General features: G+C 45.8%; 2 protein-coding genes across 4 annotated transcripts in view; one reads left to right on the forward strand and one right to left on the reverse strand.

Annotated features, from left to right (window-relative positions):
- LOC117643538 overlaps positions 1 to 4,945 on the reverse strand; it is a 37,693-nt gene extending 32,748 nt beyond the window's left edge. For all 3 annotated transcript variants that reach the window (XM_034382468.1, XM_034382470.1, XM_034382469.1), the window contains exon 1: positions 4,815 to 4,945. In XM_034382468.1, coding sequence (XP_034238359.1) covers positions 4,815 to 4,882 — 68 coding nt within the window. In that variant the 5' untranslated portion in view covers positions 4,883 to 4,945. The remainder of the gene's footprint in view (positions 1 to 4,814) is intronic.
- Positions 4,946 to 20,790: 15,845 nt separating this feature from the next.
- Positions 20,791 to 26,299, forward strand: LOC117643598. The gene is made up of 6 exons (XM_034382570.1): positions 20,791 to 20,819; positions 20,913 to 20,924; positions 21,229 to 21,355; positions 22,864 to 23,028; positions 24,796 to 24,963; positions 26,032 to 26,299. The coding sequence occupies exons 3-6, from the start codon at positions 21,236 to 21,238 to the stop codon at positions 26,191 to 26,193; spliced, it is 615 nt and encodes a 204-aa protein (XP_034238461.1). The 5' UTR covers positions 20,791 to 20,819; positions 20,913 to 20,924; positions 21,229 to 21,235; the 3' UTR covers positions 26,194 to 26,299.

Genomic DNA, 26,299 nt, shown 5'->3' on the forward strand with positions numbered 1-26,299 from the left:
GTGGTTTACAGTTTTTATTAGGATTTCCGCGGTCTCTTGTGTTTGATTTTGCAACCATTATTTTCCGATCATTGTTATTGCTATGGATTCATGTGGGTTCGAGCCCCACGTTTTGTACTGCAGTACTTGTTCATGGTCTTTAAGAATATATCTACTTTGCTCTAATTTATGTTGTTGGTCAATTGTCAACACGGTTAGTCCGGTCGGCGGTATAGCCCGGGGTTTGATTATTTATGAAGTGACTTAACCTTCAGTTAAATATTTAATTCTTGGCGTACCTGGCGCCCGTATGAAAAATAAGTCGACCGGTCTAGCTTCACCCTCCTCTCTCATTTCTCGCATACGTGCTACCTTGTAAGCTCCCTGACGCTGCCTAAGAAGATTCACCACTACTGCGCCTTTGTGGCCAAGTATAACCCACCCCCCTTTTAGCAACTGTAACATCATACTCATTAATCTTTCATTTTGCAGGAGCTGTTTGGACAACAGCAGCTTTGAAATATTTACTAAGAGTGGTAAGGAACAACATTAAAATCCTCCAAAATAGTAAACGACAAGATTTATTTTGGGTGGAGGTTTCCAATCTGTTGAAATTGAAGGGTCATCACTATGAAGGCCCTAGTTGTGGATCCAAATTTGATGAAGCCAAACGGCTGTACAGAAATGAACAGCAGCGCATGCAGAGAACTGGAGAACGAGGAGCAGAATTTGTTCATGGCAATAGATTATGATGCCACACTAACAACAGGAGATGTTGCGACCGTTCCTGTGTCACTTGAAACCTTGTAATTCGTCTATGCACGCATTTATTGGCATAACGAGAATCCGTGGCATCTCCCGTTTCCAAAAAGGTACGGGTTGAACAAATTTAATGCAATGCATGGATCAAAAGTCCTCCAACAGCAGCCAGCGCAAACCGGACGCGCGTACGCGCAGACGCGCGTCTGACGCGCGTCCTTAACTTGACAGACCACACGCGGGCGTTTTCTGTGCGAAGGGGTAATTTAGGGCAAGGCAAGGGGGACGCCGATTTACCATGGAACCATACTTAATCATGACACACAACGAACACTACACGCTTAGAACCCTACAAAGAACTGCTCGTTGTAATACAAAGAAAACGAAGGCTTCGCTGCCTACGAAGGAAATCGTTTGTAAAAGGATTTTGTTTGGATTACAAAAGAAAAATCATTTGTAGCCTACGAAGAACTTCTTCCCAGCCTGCGGAAGATTTTTTTCTTTGAATTACGAATAAAGTCGTTCGTATTACAAACGCTTTATTCGTAGGCTGCGTAGCCCTCGTTTTCTTTGTATTGCAACGAGCACTTCCTTGTAGGAATAGACGCCCTTGCAAAAAGAAAAATTTATATAAAATATGTGTCAATATATGACTCCATATATGTTTCATTGTCAATATAATTGTATCTTGCTCAATATATTGCAAATTATCTTGCGCCATACATGGTTTATATATGGGGTATATCTTGGTGCCCGTTAAGGGGGCAGTAGCGTCTTTTGCACGTGTTTTGACGATTTTTGAACCTCCTGTTTAGACGTTAATATAAAGATAAGTATGAATGCCAGAGGCAAACGGCAGGCACCATTTGAAAGATAAAAGTTTTTACAACATTTTCAAAAAAAAATATTTTGTTTTAGCATTGAATTAGGATGTTTTGTGTTATATGCAAAAATGGTCTGCAAAATTACATGGTTTCACTGCGCGCACAATTGCAGCCAAAGTTTTTAACTTTTTACCAATCGGTAAAATGCATCTGAAAAAGCATGAAATTGCCCATAAAATGACCCTTGGGTTTTAATATTGGGCCAGAAAAAATGTGGTTCGTTTCCATCTTAAGTTGAAGATGAGCGTTTCAATAGTTTTTCTTGCCCAATATTGAAACCCAAGGGTCATTTTATGGGCAATTTCATGCTTTTTCAGATGCATTTTACCGATTGGTAAAAAGTTAAAAACTTTGGCTGCAATCGTGCGCGCAGTGACACCATGTAATTTTGCAGACCATTTTTGCATAGAACACAAAACATCCTAATTCAATGCTAAAACAAAATATTTTTTTTTGAAAATGTTGTAAAAACTTTTATCTTTCAAATGGTGCCTGCCGTTTGTCTCTGGCATTCATACTTATCTTTATATTAACGTCTAAACAGGAGGTTCGAAAATCGTCAAAACACGTGCAAATGACGCTACTGCCCCCTTAATATATGATGCATATATTTCCCCATATAATATTATCATCGCGAAATGTATGTTTCAATATCGGACACCGTGCCCGTCGTGGGATCGGGCAGGGTGGGGAGGGCAGACCTTTCAAGTAATTTTTCTTAAAATCTTGGCACTCGATGTTGAAAGGCGGCTATATTTCTCAACATGGTTTTATCTTGTAAAATATATTGACGCCATATATTGAGCAGGGGCAAGGTTCTTTTCTATGCGTTTAAGTCTCCAAGAAATTTTGAGAAATCCTGTTTAACAAGTTAACTGGAACAGTTCGGAAATTTTAAACGTCTTTTTTGGGTGTAGCGCGAAAAGTTCTTCTAGGTGACCACGGTACTATTAGATGTCCTTTACTATTTACTATTACTATTGGATGTCCTCGCAAGGCGAAGTTTACATTCTTTGTTAATAGTAAAGGAAGACTTTTGAGTCGTCAGACTCAATGGTGTATTCACATTGTATATTTCCCACATATATAGAGCAATGTATGAAATTTATATATTTGCCACATATTTTCTATATCGGAAAAGTATCTTGCTAAATTATCTTTTCCTCATATGTCGTCAATACATGTTGGGCCATATATTTTGTCCATATAATGCCCATATATTTTCCATTTTGCAAGGGCGTAGGAATTTGTCTGTGTGGTTAAGTAACGTACTGTAAGGCAACATTTGTAAAATTTTAGCCTAAAAGTCCTTCAGCAATTGATGGAAAGGGAAGGGTTCCCAAGGCTATAGAACGATTCACGACCCTGAAATGGCGTCAAACACTAAATATGCCGTTACACTGCAAACCTAACTGTCTACTAAGTACACACTTACAGATGCATGCTTGCAAGTACACACTTACAAACGCATGCTTGGCAAGTACACACTTACAAACGCATGCTTGCAAGTACACACTTACAAACGCATGCTTGACGCCGTATAACTCCATGCGTCAAGCATGCGTTTGTAAGTGTGTACTTGCAAGCATGCATTTGTAAGTGTGTACTTGGCCAAGCATGCGTTTGCAAGTGTGTACTTGCAGGCATGCATTTGTAAGTGTGTACTTAGTAGACAGTTAGGTTTGTAGTGTAAGGGAGTACTTTGATTGACATTCTTTTACCAGTGCGGCAGTCAGCATATGTATCAATCTTTCAGTAGTTCTGGGCAACAGGAGTACACTGAAAAATAAAGTGTGTACTCAGTACACACTTGAGTCCTCTGTATGTGTACTCAGTACGCACATACGTTTTCAGTGTACATTAACAAAAAGTGTGTGGTTCGGTACCGTGAAGCGGAGTAATTTCGGACACCCGGGATAATTTTGGACATTCTTGCCCGAAAGCGTTGCGATGATTCTGCCATCTAGCTGCCACCTCGGAGGCTTTGTCCCAATGCGCGCGTCGCATCGGCTTTACTTTAAAACGTCAGGAAACCCTGCAGCGGTAAGCGGTTATGAATCGGCATACACTGAGATTCCAAACGCTATGAGTATAGCACGTATGGTGCAATGCGCTGCGATATCGCACCATACGTGCAATGCCTCAGCCATATTGCACCTTTGGTGCAATGCTTCCCGGAAAGGCCCTATGCTAATGCATGGGAAATGGGAGGCATTGCACTTCATGTGCAATGCTTTTGCATTGCACCAATTGACGCTATACTCATAGCGTTTGGATTCTCAGTGTAGGTGCCGGTACGCGCTTCTCGTTAGGAGGTATAGGTCTGATCATTCACCAGGAGGTGAAAAAAGGGCACTGTAAAAAATTCCGCACTTTTCTACGGAAATGGTGCAGAAAAATATAGTACAAAGGTACGAAGAAAAGTACGGAACGTTCCGTACTTGCTCCATATGAACCCATGTAAATGGGTACGGAAAAGGGTACGGAACGTTCTGTAGTTGGCAAGTACGGACGGTCCAGGCAAATTATTGACCAGACAAGTTCCGTACTTTTTCCGTTCTTTTTTCTCACAGTGGGGTTAACTCCAGAGATAAAGTGATTCTTGTACTTATCACTTTGAACTCTTTGAAGTCTTTGTGTAAACTTTGGCTGGCAAGCTGGAACTGTTCACGGACGGCCCACGAGTTAACCTTCCCTGAAAATCCAAAAGCTATGTATGGGTATTGCGTCAATTGCCCGATGGGCCGAAATCGTTTGGACATTCAGTCACGGACCTACTGGTGGCACGTAATGTTACACGCCGATCTAGCACAAGTTGCGTTTTTTCACCTTTGGAGGAAGATAATGCCGAAACCAGTCTTTTAATCGACGTCACTCTGACTCTTATGAGCTATGACCCAACCTCCTACTACCAAAATTTTGGCGCTGAGAGGTGTTTGAAATTTGGCAAAATGTGTAAAATTGCTGAAATCTGTTACACGGTGTACATTTTTCCGTCCACCAAAGCAGGAAGTTTGCGACACCGCACAGCATTCACGGTTTTAGAATTCAAAGCCAATATCTCAAAAAACTGAAGCAGCCTCATGTCCTTGGCAAAACCACAACTTTCACAATTTCATAAAACTCCCTAAAGTGTCCGAAATGACCCTGTTTCACGGTGACAGGAGGCTTAAGTACTGGTTCAGGTCTAACGTTGCATTGGATGGATACGACGACTTTGAATCACATTTCTTGATATTGTGCCCGGTGTCCGACCACATGGTGTTGGATCATTGCCTGAGGTTACATTGGCCGGTCCAGCGCAGTGCGCTGACGATGGCAACGCGAAGAGTACTTCATTGAAATCCGCGGAACGACAATGAAAAGTGAACAGATAAACATCGGGACACGAGAAACATATGGAACGATGCTGTGGCTGGACCCGACATGCACGGAAACGCTCGAAACAGTGACTCAAAATGGGTTTTTACTTTAAGTTGGAGCGAAAATGTGGGATCGCACTGCCATCAGAACTGCATTTAGGGGGGACCCTGCTGGTGAAAAAATGGCAAAAATTGACAAAAATAATATTTTTTAAGTTCAAAGATAAAAATGTGCATAGAAGGTTTCAGATTCAATAGGTTGATCACCTTTAAGCTAAGTGGGTCGTTTCTTTACCTTTTGGAAAGAAATAATATGGGGAGGGATCGATTTTCGGTTTTTCCTTTTTTTTTCTACTCTTTGGGCCTTGGTACAACCAAACTTGACCGTATTTCGACCCACAACACCCTCAAATCGGCATAGGGAACTTTTAATTCGCACAATCACTGTGAGGTTAGGTCAGGCCCTACTTTAAACAAGTTTTTCTCGGTTACTTTTTGTAGAATGTGAAGAGGAAGAGGAAGAATGTTGTGCGACAGCTTAAAATGATCAGTGTGTATATAGCTAGAAGACAAGGGATAGTTTTTCAATAATACTTATCTCAATTTTTAGTTAAAGGTCAATGAATGTCCAAAAGCGGCATAAAGCAGTCATAATTCTAGTTTTCAAGATTAAAACCGAAATAAAACATGTGTTTGAAATCCGGCTCCCTTGTCTTCTTCACTTTGACTATAAAAAGATGTGGCACCTTCGTCAGAGTTTTGGGTCAATATCTGGATTTGAAATCCTGCGCGCAAGGATTAAAACCCAAATATCGACTCAATCTAAAAAGTTTGCGAAAATTCAAAAAAGTGCCACCAGACCCGCAACCAAAGATGGTAAAATGGTAAAAAGGCATGGTATGGAGAATCCAATGGTGATGTCCATTTTCATGTCAGGGTAAAAGGCTGAAAAAACATAAAAAAAATTGCAAATTTCAACTCCCCCCCCCCCGCCCGCCCAAAAAAGACTTCCTGCCTTCCTGAGCGATTCTCACGTAGTAGGTAGTTTTGGCGTCTCTGATTTTCCGAAAGTGAGAAATATCCAATTAAGTTTTTCTGATTATTGGGTTCCTGGATGATACTAGAGTTATGGCAATGGTATTTATAGTAAAGACCTTGTACTACCTTCCTAAAAACATGAGCCATAAGGTATTCCCATACGTTTTAGTGGGTGTTTTGATCACGGAAATTACGTTATCACGGAAGTTACAAAGTGTGAAAATCGGCTTTAACGGCTGACTCGGGCTTGCTGTGGCTTAAAAGTCGTTCCAGGGTCAAATGATACTCTAAGCCCGACATTTAAGCGGAAAATTTTTTCACCTAGTGCTGCTGCAACATTGGGTAAAGGGTGCCACGGAAGTTACAGGTAATTGTTGATACACGCCATTTTATAATGCTCTAGCCCGCTTTGAGACCGTGTACAGCATCTTAGATTTCCGCGACCCATGCAATTATATCTCAGGGACTCCACTTTGATGGCTTGTGTCATGGAAAGTTTAAAGTTTGGCTTGGGGAGAAGTCCACAGCTGCCTTTTCGAAATTTGTGTAGTGAAATTGAATATACGGAGGACATTTTTCGTTGCAGCATAAGTACCTTTGAAAGAAGTCTGGCGTATTGGTCTTCGGTCGAAATTAGCTCGAGACATGCCAAGCTTCGAATCCCCATCGACAGTTGGCAGCATTTTCGAACCACACCACCACACTGGGGGCGGAAAGTTCGAGTATGTTCTCTTTGGACAATCACGGAAGTTACATTTAGGGTATTCCAAACGCTACGTAGACCAAACCAACGAACGTGAACTTTTCGAAATGTGTGCGTTTAGTGGGCAATGGCCCTCCCTAACATCAGAAACAAACCCCATGTCGATATCTGAGCTCGTTTGGGCACAGGAGTCAAAAGAAACGAAACTACCCCGAAACGTGAGAATCGCTCTCCTGGTTAACGAATTGACACATACTTGAGTCGGCTTGCATGGACTCTATTCTTTGAAGACTTGTCAACAATTTTTTATGACGGAATCTCGATATCATACAAACACAAGAAAGTTTGAAATATTGGCCAAAAAAAACTCACTTTCTGGAAATGTTCTAATTTTAAAATTTGTATCTTGGGACAGAAGTTGAATTTGAAAATTCCAGCACTAAAATCTCTTCTATACATCTTTAGGATAACACAAAAACATTTCCAAGACTATCCGTTCCAATGAAAGGCGCAGGAATATTTTTCCCCAACGCTCAAAGAAATCACTAAAGTCGCACTTTTCTCAGAAACCGTTCAACAATTTGGATTAAATTTTGTTTTGGGAACTCACCATAATAAACCTAATTATTTAGCAGAGTTTGAACTTTCTGGGATTATTTTAAAGCCTACTTAAAAGTTTTACCAGGGTCCCCCCCCCTTTTAACCGCCGGATATCACTGGTTACTTTGACAAAGCGACGAAAGTCCATGATCTCTAATATTGCAGGAGAGCCAGAACACGTCTAAAAATTGAGCTGGAAGATGGAGGTTTCGGATTTGACGGTTGAGTTAAACAGCACAGAATCATGTAAAAATAAGTGTTAGTTGGGTTCAAGGGCCCTTGTAATCATCAACATGCGAGGTACTGAACATTCATTCTCCTTATCTCTGCTTACGAAATCCAGGTCAACGCAGCGGTTTTGAGGAAAGGCTTACCCAGCCGCTATTGAAATGACAACTGCTTTGTTCGATGAGAGGGACTCGCTAAAGGCCATGATTCAGGTTCTCAGTGGAGGGTGGGAAGCTCTGTCCGGACTGCGTCTTCCGTTGCTCACAGACCTATTTCCTCTAACGAATATCGTTCTTCAGCACGTCCTCAGCAACATCCTTAAAAACTGAGGAACGCGAAGCCTCGCACGAGGCTTTGGAAATGCTACCTCGAGAACGTTTCCAGGTGTCAGTCAGCAGATATCCGATTGCTCGGCTTGCTTTCAAAATGGCGATATACAAAAGTATCGCCAAAATTTGGCGATGCTTCAGAGTACTACCAAGATTTGGACATAACCTTTACCTTTGTTTAAATCAGGGAGACTGGTTCTGTGTTTGTTGCCGGATTTTGGTGATACTCGAAAGTATTGCCAAATTTTGCAATACTTTAGTGGAACGCCGTTCTGAAGACAACACTTTTTGGTAGGGCTGCTTGTTGGCGATAGTATCGCCAAAAATCGCATGTATCGCCGCTGGAAGTGCCGTGAAACGCCAGGCGTGGAGATTGTTGGAACTGGCGCAGCATCGAGAAGCATGTCACGACAAAGCCATGGCCTGGCCTGGTGCACCTACCTTGTTTTATGAAAGTCAGTAAGGTTTAGTCGAAGCCAGGGATCCTTAACTTGTCTCATAAGGGCATCATAACGTTATCATAAGAGTTAAAGTTATTACCCTTAACTTCTAACATCTTTTCAAAAGGGTAAGTTATTTTTTTATGTCTCGAATTTGTGTGGATATACAGGGTGAGTTTTCTCAATGTGTCAATAATTTGTAGGTAGTTTGGGCACCCCAAGGGGATCATTTTCTACCGATGAACTAGTGGGTGCAAACGTCTAGGTACGGAGATAATTGGTGTTTTGTAATTAGCCTTCGCGCCTGCGAGGTAGGCACCCGCTGCCACTGATGGGCGCAGGACCTCACGTGGGGGTGTCGCGGGTCTTGGAGGGGTGCTTCGAGTCTCGAAGGGGTGCGGCGTGTTGGGTTCAGGCTGGCGCGGGAATAAACAAGAGTGGTACTGCTGAGTCGGTGGTTTATTCGGAACTGAAGCGGAGCGGACAGGTTGACAAAAACAGACTGAGAGTGATGACTGACAGCGCTACAAGCGGAGGTTACAAGAACTACATGAACTCTGGCGCGCGGGGTATCTACAAGTGCCAAGTGCAAACAGCTAGCATGGAGTATCTCTCTACGGATACAACACCCCTCCCCCCTGAGAAGAATGCACAGAATTTACATCGAGTAAGAACAAGAGGCAAATACGACATTACAGGAGAACATGACTAGTACACACAAGAAGCTAATACAAGCTTGCAGTAGTTAAACGAAACTACACGGTTACATGAGCCAAATAAAAGAGAGGCAAAGCAAACATGCCGGAAACCAACAGCAAAAAAAAACATTTTTACAACAGACAAAGAAGGCGCACACACACAAAAAAAAAAGGAAGGCACACACACACATACACACACATACAGGTGCAAGAAATGCAAGGGCATAGGGCATACAGCGTTACAGGGAACAGAATAACACGCAGAGTGAATAAACTGTAGAGGCCCTCAAGAAACAAGTACAGTAGCGATAATGCTAGAACAATTATTATACAGCATGGCAATATTTACAAGGGTAAGAACTGTACAAATTGCATTCTACAACAGGGCAACAAGAGTACACAAGGAGAAACACTGCACAAAATTATTAATACACAACAATTGATACACGAAATAATTACACAATTACGCAAAGCAAGACACTGTACAAATTTACAAATTACACGATTACGCAAGGTTACGCAAAGCAACACACTGTACAAATTACAAACTAGACAGCAGGGCAATACTGCGCAAAGTGAAACGTTGTACAAAATTTATAAAATTACACAGCAAGGTAATAGTGCGCAAAAGAAACATTGTGAAAAAATTTACAAGATTAGACGGCAGGTCCATAGTATACAGAGTCAAGTACTGTACAAGTTACAACAAGAGAAATCACTCAAAACCAAATCGAGCAGGCGGCCGGATCTGACGGCCGGCTCTGGACATCATAGGAGGGGGGCCAGGCGGAGGCTGTGCCTGGTGTCCTGGCGGACGCAGAGCCTGGTTGGCGTCGAGAGAGCGCCGTGCTCGACCAACGGGCGGCCTGGGCTGCTGGGGGTTCCGGGGTGGTTCGGCGCGGCCAAGGACCTCGCCCAGGCGACGCGCCATGTCGTCCCGGAGATGCTCGCCGTCGAGGCCAGCCAGTCCAGGCTGCTGGGGCACGAGATGCCGGGGCGCGGCCTGCGCGGGCAGCAGCGGAGGCGGCAGCTCCAGCTCGTCCCACTCGTCAAGGTCCTGGAACAAGGGGTTGGGACCGACGTTCCTTGGCGGAGTCCAGGCGCGCTGTCTTGGGCCCGGCGGGACCACCGGGGCGTCGTCGACGTCCTCAAACTGAGCCAGGCGCGGAGGGTACCAGTGCTCCTCAGGTGCGGGCTCCTGCACGCGCGGTGGGTCCTGGGGGACGACGGGCACCTCCTTGACGAGCCTCGCGCGCATGTGGTTGACCGGCACGGACTCGAGGACATGACCGCTGTCCAGGACGACGGCACAGACAGCCGCCCCGCTGCAGTCTCGAACACGTCCTGGGAACCAGTTGTAGTCGTCCTTAGAGCGGAACTTGAGTGCCCAAACAGGCTGACCAACCTTGAATGGATTGGCCCTGGCAGGCGGGTCCTCGTGCACGGGGTCCTTGGGGTGGAGCGGCGTCAGATGAGTCCTGAAGACGCGGCCCATGCAGATCTCGGCTGGGGAACGTCCTGTGGTCCTCGACGGCCTGGTGCGCATGGCCCAGAGCACCCTCGCGACGCGGGCGTGGATGTCCTCCACGTCGAACTTCACCATGAGGCCCTTGAAGGTCTGCACCGTCCTCTCTGCCAGGCCGTTGGACGCTGGGTGCCAAGGGGGCGAGAACAGGTGCTTGACGCCGTTGTTGGACAAGAAGAGCTTGAAGAGTTCTGAAATGAAGGAGCCTCCGTTGTCCGTCACGACGAGCTTGGGGAGTCCAAGGTCTGCAAACACATAGCGTACATGGGGCACCAGGGTCGGAGCAGACATGTCACGAACCACTCTGACAACAGGCCACTTGGAGAAAGCGTCAATCATGATCAAGAAGTAGTGTCCCATGAAAGGTCCAGCATAGTCCATGTGGACTCGCTCCCACGGGGCTTCGGCCTTCGGCCACGAGCTGTACGCTCTTGGGGGGCGGTGCGCGGCCTCCTGACACGGAGTGCACACCTTGACGGCGGTCTCGACGTCCTTGTCGATGTCGGGCCACCAGACGATCGAGCGGGCGATCGCCTTGCTGCACGCGATGCCAGGGTGCGTCGCATGGATGAGTTCAAGTACCTTGTCGCGCAGGGCGGGCGGGACGATCACCCGGTCGCCTCGAAGAAGGCAGTCCTGCATGGTGCTGAGTTGCTCCTTCTTGGCGGCGTAGGGGCGCGCGTCAGGCGGGACGTCCCGGGGCCAACCCTGCATCGTCCAGCGGTGCACCTGGCTCAGGACAGGGTCCAGCTGCGTCGCGGCGGCGATGGCGGCGGCCGAGAGTCCCTGAAGGTCCCTGGCCTCCAGGAGATGGATTCCAGCAGGATCTGGATACTGGGGAAGCGGGCTGTCCTCCACAGGGTTGTTGCTCAAGAATTCTGCGACAAAATGCACATACATAGCGCCCCGCGGGGGCTCAGGGGGGCTCTGCAGCGGAAGGCGGCTCAGGAAGTCTGCGTTGCCGATCGACGGCCCCGGCTTGTACTCGATGGAGTAGTCCATGGCACTCATGGTGAGCACCCAGCGCAGCATGCGCGGGGACAGAGTGTCGGGAATGCGCACGTTGGGCTTGAACACGCCCAGCAGCGGCTTGTGGTCCGTGATGATGCGGAAGTGCCTGTGCCTGAGGTATGGAGAGAACTTCTTGGTGCCAAACATGAGCCCTAGCGCTTCGAGGTCGAACTGGGCGTACCTGCGCTCCGCTGGGGTGAGGGTCCTTGAGGCGAAGGCGATCGGCCGCTCCTCCTGGGCCCCGCTGACGGGGTCGGTGAAGGTGTGGGAGAGGACCGCGCCGACTCCGACGGGGCTGGCGTCGACGGTGAGCGTGACGGGGCGCTCCAGTGAGTAGTGCACCAGGACCTGGTCGCTGGTGATCCTCTTCTTGACCTCCTTGAGGGCGGCGTCGTGCAGCTCCGTCCAGTTCCAGGGGGCGCCCTTCTCGAGCAGGCGATGCAGCGGCTCCAGGATGTGGGCGCGACCCTCGAAAAAGCGACCGTAGAAAGTGATCAGGCCAAGGATTGAAAGCAGCTCACCCTTTCCCTTCGGCACTGGGGCCATCTTGATGGCGATGACCTTGTCCTCCAAGGGATGGAGGCCGTGCTTGGAGATCTTGAAGCCCAGTACGTTGACTTCCGTTGCAGCCCAGGTGCACTTCTCCGCGTTGAGCTTGAGTCCTGCGTCACTGAGGACCTGAAGGACATTGCAAAGGATCTGTTTATACTCAGGCCAAGTAGCAGCCTTGATGTACACGTTGTCCTGGTACGCCACGACGTTCTTGAACCTTGAAATCAAGCTGTCAATGACACGCTGGAACACTGCAGAGGCTACCCGAACGCCGAAAGGCATGCGCGTCACCTTGAACAAGCCTTTGATGGTGTTGACCGCGAGGAGTCTCGAGGTTTCTTCATCAACAGGAATCTGAGTATAGGCGTCTTCTAGATCAATCTCGCCGAAAATGCAGCCACCTGACAGCTTGTTGAGGACCTCATCCACCGTGGGCGTGCGGTACGTGTCGGGAGAAACAAAAGGGTTTACAGTACCTTTGTAATCCGCGCACAGCCTGAGAGACCCGTTCTTCTTGGCGACGGGCACGATGGCAGAGGCCCACCGGTAGTCCTGGTAGGGGATCCACACGCCTTGCGCCACCTTCTTGTCGATGGCCTCCTCCATCTTGGTCGTGAGGGCGAAGGGCACTTGGCGGCACGGCTGGTACCTGGGCTGGGCGTCGGCGGGGACGGCGATGTGCACGGGCGGGCCGGTGAAGCATCCAGGCGAGGGAGACGACACCGTTGGGTACTCCTTGACGATGCTGTAGATTTCAGAGAAGTCAGTTACAACATTGATACCTGTGATGGCCAGGCCCAGGGAAGGAAACCAGTCGCGGCCGAGCAGACTCGGCCCGTTGCCTTCAGACACCAGCAGCGGGAGCACGAGGCGGCGGCCGCGGTAGCACACGTCCGCGTCGAAGAAGCCTCTGAAGGAGATGGGCACGGGGTCCTCGTAGCGGTGCAGCACCGTAATGTTGGGGCGCAGCGCAGGGCGGCTCTCGAGCAGGTTGAACGTGGGGGTGCCGATGATGGTGCGGCACGCACCCGAGTCCACTTGGAACCAGATCGGGGTCCCATTGATCTTGACTTCAAGCATGACGGGCGGCGCCACGCGGCCATGCGCGGCGTCCACCTGAAACAGTCCCTGGTTTCCATACAACAAGTCAAATGAGTCGCGCGCGGGTGGCGCGTGCACAGCGCCGATGGAGGCCGGCGTCGGCGAGGGCCCGGCGTTGGAGGGCTGGGCGGAGGGAACCTGGGGCACGGCGTTGACGGGGTTCTCAACGGAGGCGACCTTGCCAGAGGGGCGCTTGTTGTTGTTGTTTCTCTTGAAGCCCTGACCCTTCTTCTCCCTGCCCTGGCGCTGCGACCTCTTGTACTTGTTGCACGCCTCCAGCACATGGCCCTTGGTCTTGCAGAAAGAGCAGTACAGTTTGTCCCTATCCGCGGTGCACGCCTTGGCCAAATGCCCTTCGGCACAATACCAACACACGACGGGCTGTCGCGAGCCGCCGGCAGCGGGCCCGGACTGGGGACCCACGCGGTAGACTACGGCGTCGGCAGGGCGACGTACGGCCTGCGCCATGCGGCGGTTGGCCTCGGTCTGGACGGCTGTGGTGAGGGCCGAATCCATGGTCAGGTCCTCGGCCTCGAACAGCTTGTCCTGCAGGGCCTTGTCCGAGAGGCCCGCCACAAATTGATGCATACAGAGCAGATCCCATACCTCCTTTTCGTCGACTCCAAAATGGGGGACAATCCGGGTCAACTCCTCCATAAAGGTGGCAGCGGACTCACCAGGTTGTTGATGACGACTGACAAACTCGACGTATTTGACCGTGGTATTCGTCTTGGTCTGGAGGTTGGTCTTGAGCGTGGCGAGGACGGCCGAGAACGTGGCGGTCGGCAGGGGCACCGGGTCGAGCCACGTCTCTAGCCTGTCCAAGGTCCGGTCGTCTAGGGCGGCCAGCAGCATTCCCCTCTTCTGGGCATCGGGAATGTTGCCCTTGGCGTCTAGCAGAATCTGGAACCGGCGAAGGAAGCGGTCCCATTCTTCCGGCTTCTTGCTGTCGAACTTCAGATCCGCGCCGGACATGGCGGCCGTACACAAACACGGGGCACTGGGGCAGCGTGCTGGGGCTGGCTTGTCCCACGATGTGACCGAACGCGCCGCAGCCGGAGGCACGCCGGAGTTCCGAATTTACCGAAGAAGCACCAGCCATAAACACAAAAGAAAGGTTCTTGAATCTTCTTCTATCCTCGTCGCCACTGTTGGGTTCAGGCTGGCGCGGGAATAAACAAGAGTGGTACTGCTGAGTCGGTGGTTTATTCGGAACTGAAGCGGAGCGGACAGGTTGACAAAAACAGACTGAGAGTGATGACTGACAGCGCTACAAGCGGAGGTTACAAGAACTACATGAACTCTGGCGCGCGGGGTATCTGCAAGTGCCAAGTGCAAACAGCTAGCATGGAGTATCTCTCTACGGATACAACACGGCGGACCTTTCAAATGTCTTTTGGGAGGGGTTGCCGCGGGTCTCAAGGGGCTGTAATGGTGGCCCCCGTTACAGTGGATCTCACGGCTGTCTTTGCGAGGGTGGCGGGATTCCACGGATACTTCCGCGAGGTAAGTGGCACTCCCGCGAGTACTGCTAGTCCCGCGACACCCCCTCGACAGGTCCTGCCACCCTCAGTGGCACCGGGTGCCTACCTTGTAGGCGCAAAATCCAAATTCAAAACACCAATTATCTCCGTATCTAGACGTTTGCGCCCACTAGTTCATTGGTGAAAAATGGTCCCCTAGGGATGCCCAAACTGCCTGCAAATTATTGACACATTGAGAAAACTCACCCTGTACTTTTGCAAGTACTTTAATAAGTCCGTACCCTTAACCTATAGCGAACATTGTCTTATGTTACATTATGACAGCAGTGTTAGTTAAATGTTAAGTTAAGGATCCCTGGTTGAAGTATGGGAGTGCCCTAGAAAATAGAGCCCTCGGGAACGATTGTCCCGTGTCATAGACATACGAGAGGCGCAAACTTAATAAACCATGCATCGGCACTGAAAAAAGTTGTCGCAATTTTACGACAAATTTGGCGATGAACGCTTCGTAATTTTAAGAATGGTTTGTTTTATGCTCACTGCGAAAAAATCACAAAGGATCAATTATAAACCGATCGTCACTGCAAATGCAAAGGAGTAACTCCACCCCAAGGTGGACTGAGATCTGGGATTGGGTCACGGATTCAGTTCAAACTTTGTGGGTTTAATAGGTACCACTAGGACCTATCAACCCTAAAAGGAAAGTTGGCTAGCTCAAATAGAACCTGAGATATTTGCATTTTTCTAAATGTGACTAATTTAGCGTAAAAATGTCGCTTTCTGTTTTTTTTTTATGGTAAAAGTTGTCTGCGTAGTTCTGGCTTATGTTTCTTCTTTCTAGTCATAAAAAAGAAGAAAAATGGTGGTAGGCCAAGTTTTGTACGTTGCTTGGTTTGGCCTACTCGAGCAATTTTGTCGAATTCATCGAAACTCTCATACCCAAAATACTCCACCTTGGATTTGACCCTGGTACGTCTCATTTCACTTCTTTTACTCTTATAAACAATTACTTTATAGTCCCTAGCACCAACAATTCCATAAGGGAAGGTGGGGACCCATGTATCACGGGGTCCCATGTATCACGGCGTATTAAATTTCAGTTTCGCCCGCGAGGCGAGTCACGTGGTGCGGAATCGAAACACCATCTAGAGAGCTTCATTTTATGGAAGGATGTGACCTTGAATCTCCAACTAACATGGCGGCGTGACTAAGTGAAAATTTTGGTCCCCAAAACTGAGGGAAAGTAATAAAGAAATTTCTTCAAATATCTTTTATCAGCTTCCTGCTATGGAAACATTGTCGCAATTTTTTGATGTGGGAGTGTGCGGAAGGGCTTTGACAACTATTAGCAGTGCCGAACAGCAACATCCGAGCATAGGTTCTGGCAGTACACCGCGATGTCCAATGCTGCGACAAGTGGGGACCGATGTATCACATTTTTTGGGGTCCCATGTATCACTCAAATATTATGTTAGGGCAAATTAATCACGGAAATTTTCCTGTTTTAATGCCTGAGCTGTAATCATTGCAATTTTTTAATAGAGTGACAGGCGACAGGTGTTACAGTTTAGTTACATTTTGCCATTAAACAAATACCAAAAATAGAGTGATACATGGGTCCCCCCACTTGTGATACATGAATCTTCACCTTCTCTCTTTGACCTCAACTTACCTTAGGAATGGTCAAACTCGGTCAAACTTATAAACATATTGTAGAAATTAATGCTGCAAGGAAATGTTGCATAATTTGTCCTTTTTAAAAAGTTATTTTTGAAGAAAATAGCTGTGATACATGGGGTCCCATGTATCAAATACACGCATTTAGTAGATTGTGCTTCTATCCAAAACCAGATAAGATACATGAACAAATTCAGTTGGCCCTTGTAGAAGGAAGAGGAAGAAAGATTAACTCACGCTTCTGACCCAAAACATTTGATTTATGCCCAAAACCAAAATTTTGACTCTCAAAACAAAAAAAAGTTATACATGGGTCCCCACCTTCCCTTATAAGCCAGAAAAATCAAAAACACTATTTTTTAATTTTCTACTTTGACCTATTTTGGGTGCTTTTGTCAAGATTAGGGTTTCTACACGATCATGGGTGACAGGAAAGATCCTCCCCTGCCGAGGTGAAAATTCGAATTTTAGGGTGCAATTTTTTTTACCCTTTGCTATTTTTTAATCATCTATGCGTTTCTGTTAAAAGATTGTTTGAAACCTGTATAGAAAAAGTTTTATTATTTCGACTGGAATATGCCACAAGCGAGCGGATTAAGCCGCCGGTAATCCCTTGCCGGCCGGACCCTCGGTCCCGGCTGTATCGGGCCGCGCTGGCCGAGCCGAGGTGGTAGGGACAACTTGAGTACCAGCGGCAAAACCGGGACAGCTAACCAGAGTTGACTGTAGTATGGTTCGTAATATAACGATTATTTTTCTTACAGTGAGGACAGCTAAGGAGTTTACACTCTGCACCTTCCGGCCGGAGGCTACAGCCACCTGAAAACCTCAGGAAGTTTCTAACCCAGTACTGGATCAATTCGAAGCACAGCGCCATATCATTGCGCAAACCGCGTTTCTCTATAAAGAGTAGTTTCGTCACCAAGGGGCACGGACATCAAACTGGAACATTTCTGTAGAATGAACCAAATGAAATCTACTTCGTGGCTTCTAGGATTCCGTGAAGTCACTTTGTTTTGTCAGGAGCTTCTCATCGTGATAAGCACATATCGAAATGCCTGTATTACATAGTGCCGCAAAACCCTTTTTTCAATGGCAAATATTTGTCTAGCTTAACAAGCATTATTCATCATTCTGCACGAGCTGCCCGTCGTGGGCGACCTTGGTTTCCGAGTTACTCTGAAACCGGCCCCCTGGGCATTCCAAACACTTTTTAAGGGGGCAGTAGCGTCTTTTGCACGTGTTTTGACGATTTTTGAACCTCCTGTTTAGACGTTAATATAAAGATAAGTATGAATGCCAGAGACAAACGGCAGGCACCATTTGAAAGATAAAAGTTTTTACAACATTTTCAAAAAAAAATATTTTGTTTTAGCATTGAATTAGGATGTTTTGTGTTCTATGCAAAAATGGTCTGCAAAATTACATGGTGTCACTGCGCGCACGATTGCAGCCAAAGTTTTTAACTTTTTACCAATCGGTAAAATGCATCTGAAAAAGCATGAAATTGCCCATAAAATGACCCTTGGGTTTTAATATTGGGCCAAAAAAAATGTGGTTCGTTTCCATCTTAAGTTGAAGATGAGCGTTTCAATAGTTTTTCTTGCCCAATATTGAAACCCAAGGGTCATTTTATGGGCAATTTCATGCTTTTTCAGATGCATTTTACCGATTGGTAAAAAGTTAAAAACTTTGGCTGCAATCGTGCGCGCAGTGACACCATGTAATTTTGCAGACCATTTTTGCATAGAACACAAAACATCCTAATTCAATGCTAAAACAAAATATTTTTTTTTGAAAATGTTGTAAAAACTTTTATCTTTCAAATGGTGCCTGCCGTTTGTCTCTGGCATTCATACTTATCTTTATATTAACGTCTAAACAGGAGGTTCGAAAATCGTCAAAACACGTGCAAATGACGCTACTGCCCCCTTAACTGCTTCGAGGCTATCACCGCGTGATGGGGTTAGTTGCATTCATTTTAAAACGCAGGCCGCGATCCACAACGACTTGTCTACTGACGGTGGTGGGCCACAATGACAGACAAAAGTCCTGTCATCACCGTTAGTTCTGTGGATCCCGCCGAAATTGCCCCGGCTTAACGGCAACCCCTCCCAATTTGGTCGAAATATATAAAAATGTTCAGTAGTTTTGGTCCCAAACGACCATAAAAGTAACAGGAAAAGTAGCCTGGCCATACACATCGCAACTTTGGCCCGTCCCGAACATTTAGAAATGTTCGAATTGCCTGCTGTCTTCAATGAAGGGGCCGACTAGTTGTCCAATATTTTGTGCCCAAATGAATTTGAACCACCACAGTATCGGATTCCAACAGGCCTGAACTTGAGAAAAGGCACTGAAAATTGAATGGTTGGACACATTGCCAAATAGCTGGCGTGGCAGAAAATTCACGCCTAAAATCGGCATGACGTGCAGTGCTACGCGTTAAAGTCGACCCGTTAACCGAACCGAATTAACGGACTCGTTAACGTTAAGGCTCTGTTGAACTTGTTAACGAGTTAACGTTAAATTAACGTGTTAACGCCGTTGAACTTATTTCCACGCTTTGGTGCATCTTAGCAACCGGTAGAGTTCTGAGAGTTTTGAAAAGTTATAATTTTACCAAACTTAAAGTAATTGCAAATTTGATAAAACTATTAATTGAAATGGATGTTTCGTCGATTTTCTTGCGTTTCAGACACATTTTTTCCAGCAGTTTGCCAAAATTTCGGCCATAATCGAACATAAAGAGGAACGTTTTTAACTTCAGCGACGTTAAAAAGTTTACGCACAAAATTAACTTCACTCGTTAACGTTAAGGCCCTTGGATAAAACTAACGAGTTAACGTTAATTCGTTGATTTTCTGTAACGGAGTTAATTAACTTCGTTAATCGTCAAATTAACTTTAACAGCCCTGAGACGTGTGCGTCACACCGTCATTTGGCGTAAAAGTACCGTGTGGATTTGTGCCTACATTGCGTGTGATAAGAAAGGTCGGGCAAAAATCCGGCATGACAGAAAATTCACGCCAAAACTTGGCGTGAATTTCGGAGTCACGTTGACTTTTGGCATTACTTTTTTTGTCAAGCCGTTTTTTTTGCGTGATGGTTTACCAGTGCGCAATGAAATCGTTCCATACGGCATGTTTGACTCTAGGCAACCGTGGTTCAAATAACCTGCTGGGTCTAAATTAAGGTGATTGGCTCGGATTGACTAGTTGTTCAAGATTTTGTGACTAAATAGATTTGAACTACGACAGAAGTCGGATTTTGAAAGCAATGAAGAAATTGTACCGTGTTGCTAAGGGGAGTGCCCCAGATTCGGGTGCACTGCACAAGAAGCTAAGCCCGGAAAGGCCTATTTTCAAACATTCAAACAAACAAGGGTCAATTGTCCAGTGTCATACATAAATCCTTATAAATATCTGTCTTACACTTTTAGTCATTCATGGAGAAGAACTTATAAAACATTCAAAGTAAGGGGGCAGTAGCGCCATTGACATCATTTTGTGGTCAAATTTTGACGAAGTTCCAACTGTTACAGAGTCCGTCTGTTCGTCGTGGGGAAAAAACACTTATTATTAATGAAAAGAGGGTTCTTCAAGGATTGTTTTAAAGACAAAGTGCACACAAAATCTATGTGTGTACTCAGTACACACTTCTAGGTGCGTGCTTACAAGCATGCACTTCTAGGTGTCTACTTGCCTAAGCACCTAGAAGTGTGTACACTTTAAAGTGTGTACTCAGTGAGTGGAAAAAAAACGTTACATTGCTTTAATCCCGAAACCCAAGGTTCATTTTGAGGGGCCGACCACCAAATTTTCATGGCGATAAATCAGACTGTTCTCTCAAAATCCTGCGCGCAAGCACTGAAAATACACAATTGAGAAAAACGGCCTAAAGATTGAACGTGCCTAACCTAACCTGTGTTAATAAATTTACATAAATGACTCTGGAGGAGCCTAAACGGTAGCGAATTCCCGCAAAAGCTTGTCACATTCTTGAAAAGGGTTGTCAGAATATGAAACCTGGACAAAAAACAAAATATCGAGTTTTTAAAAAATAATGGCGCTTATGCCCCCTTAAGGTCCGGTGAGGGCAACTCCCGAAGTCCAGACCCACTTGGTTTCATAAATAAGACGGTACGGGCCTTAGAAGAGGGAAAGAGTTGGCTTTACATTTCGCTTAAAAGTTGACCATAAATATCGCCCCCCCCCCTCCCCTTTTCTGAACTTCTGGGCAAGCCACACGCTACTTGTGACAGTGACAGACACAACATCCGCTACCAAGTTTGGAGAAGGTGATAGTCACTCTCGCTTCCGTGTTTCTGTCAGATGTCATCGATTATGGTGGACGTTTGAGTGGCAGCTTGGTTCAATGTCATCTGTTTGAGCACTTACTGTATTGTCCAATAGGGCACCGCGTCTGTCTTAACGCAGTCGTGGTCAGGTACGTTGAATTCTTTTCAAAAGAATCTGTCTAAAATTATACCAGGACGGTGACAAAACGCTCATGTCACGTTTTGTTTGTGGTTGAGACTAGAAGACAATTGAGGTACGACTCCAAATCCTTTGTGCGTTCGAAGGCAAGATCCGTGTGTCGATCGAGAAAAAAAGAGATTCACTGCTCTACGGGCGCTTAGCTCAACCTTCGAAGACATTCACACAGCATGCTTCTTTTGAAAGTCGGTAACATGGTTCGAGAGAACGTGGGGATGGCCCTATCAACACAGGAGCCAAATGAAACGGAACTACCCCGAAACACGAGAATCCCTCTCCTACACTGAAAAACCAAACGTGGTCCAGACCAGACCACGTTTGGTTTTTCAGTGTATCGAAGGTAATGGCTCTGATTTCAGTGCAGCGATGTCGCAGAGAGAAGTCCGTGATGGCTGCAAGAGTGTCGTCTTTGGTGTGATCCTCGGACTTGTTTTCGGACCACACATCGCCAACAGCAAGGCGGGAAAGGCAATTAACTCGTATGCGGTAAGAAGAGATGCGTTGAGTCGAAAAGTGTCTCGAGGAACAATATTGGATGGTAGGGTAAGGTCCTGCCATTTGGGAAGTCTGTACGTTTTAGCCTAGATGGCATGACAGCATGTATAATTTTGGATACCTTTTTACGTGCTTCATATAAATGCCTCACTTGATGCTAAAACAAAATATTTTTTTTAAATTGTAGTAAAAAGTTTGATGTTTTACATGGTCACCGCCGTTCGTCTCTAGCATTCATGCAAGTCTTTTTTTGAAGGTCCAAGCACCAAAATCGAAAAAATGAAAAAATTCCAATGCTAATCGCATTGCACGGTGTTCCCGTTTCCATAACTGGTTGAAAATCGAGGAAAACATGACAAGACAACCGCAGCCTTTGAGAGCATGCCAAACAATCCAACCTCAGCAACAATGGAGGGGCAGTTTCAATGAGCGCCTGTTCGTTCTTTCAGCCTCGCGATTTTCGAAAGGGCGCAGACGGCAAGCATATTGGTGCCAACCCACGAAAATTAATTTGATGTGTCGTTTCTGCTACGAACTTTTTAGTAGTGACAGACTTTAAAGATGTTCCAACGTTGAGACACCGTGCAATGTGTTAGCATTAGCATTTTCGAATTTCACGGCGTTTAGATTTTTTTTAATGGGCGACTTTAAATTTTGACGGGTGGTACGATGGGACCATGCCGTTGCCATGGAGATTTTTTTTTCATGTTTTGACCATTTGCTCAGAACATATATGATTTCTTGTTACTTTGATGAGCCAGGAGGTTTAGTTTTGAGGAGTGGCACATTTTTTATTTGAACCATTTTTTCATATCATTAACGGTTCTCGTTTTCGATTGTTGCAAATTTATGTTTTTCGCGTTTACGGAAAATTTCCACGATGAATTTTCGAAAAAAATTGGAATTTTCGTTTTTTTCATGGTTGAAATAGTTTAGAGTTGTTTATTTGAAAATCGGAGGGGGGGGGGGGGGAAAGAATCCACGGACCTCGGACAATAGGGGTTCTTGGGAACCCCTAAAAAGAAAAAGAAAGAAACGTGCATAAAGAGCCACTGCCCCTTAAGACAGGAGATATCGTCGGATTTCGCAAGATCTCGTCCAATTTAACGCCCAAAATCTGCCTGTTTTTTTTTTCCTTTTCGGGGAAACATTTCGGATTTCCCAAGATTAGGGTTCCACACTGAAAAACCAAACGTGGTCTAGACCACACCAGGGGTGTGGTCTAGACCACGTTTGGTTTTTCGGTGCAGTGGACACAGGATTTCTTGAGTGGTTGCCCCCTTACCTCGTGCTCCGCTCGCCGCCGTTCCATTGGTAACCTTGGCTGAAAATGCTTCCACCTTTGCCGCGTCTTTGAGCCATGGAAAGTCTGAACTTTGTGCAACAACTTATTTTCAAGGAATCACATGAGCCATTATTCCGCTCGTTTCAGCGTACCATTACATCAATTTACTTCGCTCAGGCAACTACCACCAAGGGAGTTCTTTTCCATTGTTCAGGGAAAATACATCGTTTACACAGACACATTCTACATGTGTGATAGTGAAAATACTTGGTACTGGAACTTGAAGACCACGCACTGGAATCCTGCCAAGCCCAGTGAGCTGCAACGTATAAGTGGCTGGGTGAATGCCACAGGTCCCAGTTTAACGGATGGAAGTTGGGTAAGTGCTATTTGATTGGTATGAAGCGAAAAAAGGGATAACTCACCGTTATTCAATTCTGTGGTAAAACAAAAAGATTAATTAATGTTTGCAGGAAAAAATAAAACGGAACAACTGTCTGATGCAGATGTTTATTTACAATAAAAGCATGAGACCTAATATATTTAAGAGATTTATTTCACTTCTTAGCGGTTTTTTGTAGATGAAAAAGTATTTACGATGAAACTGACTACGGAGTCATGTTTACTACTCCCAAACAAAGTGGAATTTGGAGACAATGTCACCGGAGCTGAGGTCTGCATTTATATTGTACACTGCTCTGGTACATTTTTCGAGTTCTCTCTTTTGTATAACTAGGTAGTAAGATGCCGAATTATGGCATTATCTCTCTCAATGAATGAGTCATGTGGGCTTAGACTCGGTTATCTATATTCCAGCGAATTTAAGACAACAGGGCACAGTAAAAACTCTACGAAGAATCGCTTTGTAATACAAAGAAAATGAAGGCATTGTAAAACCTACGAAGAAATGCTTCGTATTATGAAGCAAAATCCTTCGTATTATGAAGCAAAATCCTTCGTAATACTAAGCATTTCTTCATAATACGAAGCAATTCTACAACGCCTTCATTTTCTTTGTAGCTATGAAGCAAGTGCTTCGAAGGCTTTTAGGAGTGGGGTCGGTTGGTTTACACTTTTATCTCTAATCGGATGTTTTATTATATTGCATGATATGAGTGAATCTAATGATTTGGATCATCTTTGGCGACTATCTTAATATATTAACTCAAATTGGATACTTTAAGTTTAGAGATTCCCTTTAAACTCATCCGGAATCAATTTAAAAAGGTGGCATGCGCTTTCTGCAATTTAAGCTGAAGTTTACACTGACGTTGGCTTTAGTTCGATGTCAATTGGCGTTTAAGGGGGCAGTAGCGTCATTTGCACGTGTTTTGACGATTTTCGAACCTCCTGTTTAGACGTTAATATAAAGATAAGTATGAATGCCAGAGGCAAACGGCAGGCACCATTTGAAAGATAAAAGTTTTTACAACATTTTCAAAAAAAAATATTTTGTTTTAGCATTGAATTAGGATGTTTTGTGTTCTATGCAAAAATGGTCTGCAAAATTACATGGTGTCACTGCGCGCACGATTGCAGCCAAAGTTTTTAACTTTTTACCAATCGGTAAAATGCATCTGAAAAAGCATGAAATTGCCCATAAAATGACCCTTGGGTTTTAATATTGGGCCAGAAAAAATGTGGTTCGTTTCCATCTTAAGTTGAAGATGAGCGTTTCAATAGTTTTTCTTGCCCAATATTGAAACCCAAGGGTCATTTTATGGGCAATTTCATGCTTTTTCAGATGCATTTTACCGATTGGTAAAAAGTTAAAAACTTTGGCTGCAATCGTGCGCGCAGTGACACCATGTAATTTTGCAGACCATTTTTGCATAGAACACAAAACATCCTAATTCAATGCTAAAACAAAATATTTTTTTTTGAAAATGTTGTAAAAACTTTTATCTTTCAAATGGTGCCTGCCGTTTGCCTCTGGCATTCATACTTATCTTTATATTAACGTCTAAACAGGAGGTTCAAAAATCGTCAAAACACGTGCAAAAGACGCTACTGCCCCCTTAACGGACTGACATTTATCCTTTATTAGCAATTTGCACCGTTTACCGCAAACACCTTTCTTTCCGCCAACTTCTAATTTGTATGAGAAATGCATTTCGTATAGGATGTTCTTAATCTAATGACCCAGGTGAATATCATCATGGACGCGCGGGCGAACAACCAGTGGAAGCAGAACGCTTTTGTCTTCAAGTTTCCCAACGGTGCCTGCACTACGATCAAGAAGCAGATCCCAGAATTCTGGAACGTTGTCCTCAAACTGCCGAGGAGCGACAAAACGCCGTGTAGTATTCCACCGGTAGGAAAATTGAACGGACACTGTGTGTGTAGGGTAAAAGGTGGATTTGATTCAGGTTAGAGACTCAAATGGCAGGGACAACTTCATTCCGACCGCTTCACAAACAGAATACAGTATCGCCGTCGGATGAGTTTGAAACTCCGTCAGTCAAAGAAGGAATCTGGTCTGACAGTTTCTGCGCAAGCTACACACTGTGTGGGGTAAGATAGGTAGATTTGATTCGGGTTAGTCCAGGGAAAGACTCATCCGGGGGTGGGAATAGTCCGATCAGTATCTTGGAAAAAGGGGGTCGACTAAATGAAAAATTTTATTGCGGTTTTCTATAGGCCTCGCCAAGACCTTTTTGACAAGTGGTCCCAAGGGGGTTCAACGGGCCCGACTTTGCCAGTTTCCCGATCAGGGAAGGGGTCCAGGAGTCCGTGCGTTGTCGGAATCGATGCAACGGACTCCTCGCGCGCTTCTTCGAGGCCTCCGTCGCAATAGGTTGTTGAAGCAAGACCGAAACGGGTATTTGCGGAATCAAGTGGACGAGACAAATTTAATGGGCCTCGTTTTTTGGATGGTAAGAGTATAAAGAAGAGACTTGTCCATATTTTGAATAGAAGGGTGGCCCTCAGTCACGATATCGTATGATAGAACGATAACATTATGTTGCCCCCTCATGGGGTGTCGGATGCGGTGGCCACCTGCGCCTTGCCAAGTAGGGTCTGATGCGAGGGAGGGCCGAAGGTCCGAGGAAAGGCCACCGGTAGGCTAAGCTGGAGTCGAGGGGCCCCAGCTTGTTTCCAACTCGGTTTTGAGAACCCATCAACTCTCAAACCCTCGAAAACAGCCATTCTTGGGGAGACCCCTACCAACACTAGAGGGGGTGACGGTTTTTGTCCGTGTCTTTTCGGTACTTCTTGTGCATACAAGGAGAGGAACCGATAAAACACCTTGGGTACCCGCTCCTAGGATGTCACCGGCCAAGCGCTTTTGTTGTTCTCTGGAGCTTTCTCTTCATTAACCTAAAATTTCTGCCTGTCATGGGAGAAATGGTCTGAATTAGATTCTGCGTTTTTGACACAGCAATTCTACGAGGTCAACGACGAGGCCATCGCCTGGCTGTTCCCCAGCGTCCCCATCATGCCGTACGGGATGTACCGGTTCCGACTGACCGGGGGGCCGCCCGGCAAGCCCGCCATGGGCTGCTTCGTTGTGGAATGCCACGTCGTCCCCAAGATGTCGTAATCTAACGGTCGCCCCAAGACGCACGCGAAAGGCGGCCTGCATGCGGCCTTCTTTCTGTACAACTGACTTTAGGTTCCTTATCGATAGAGTATAATTCTTAAAACGA

The sequence above is a fragment of the Thrips palmi genome, unplaced genomic scaffold, assembly GCF_012932325.1.
Source record: "Thrips palmi isolate BJ-2018 unplaced genomic scaffold, TpBJ-2018v1 HiC_scaffold_17, whole genome shotgun sequence".
NCBI classification, from domain to species: domain Eukaryota; kingdom Metazoa; phylum Arthropoda; class Insecta; order Thysanoptera; family Thripidae; genus Thrips; species Thrips palmi.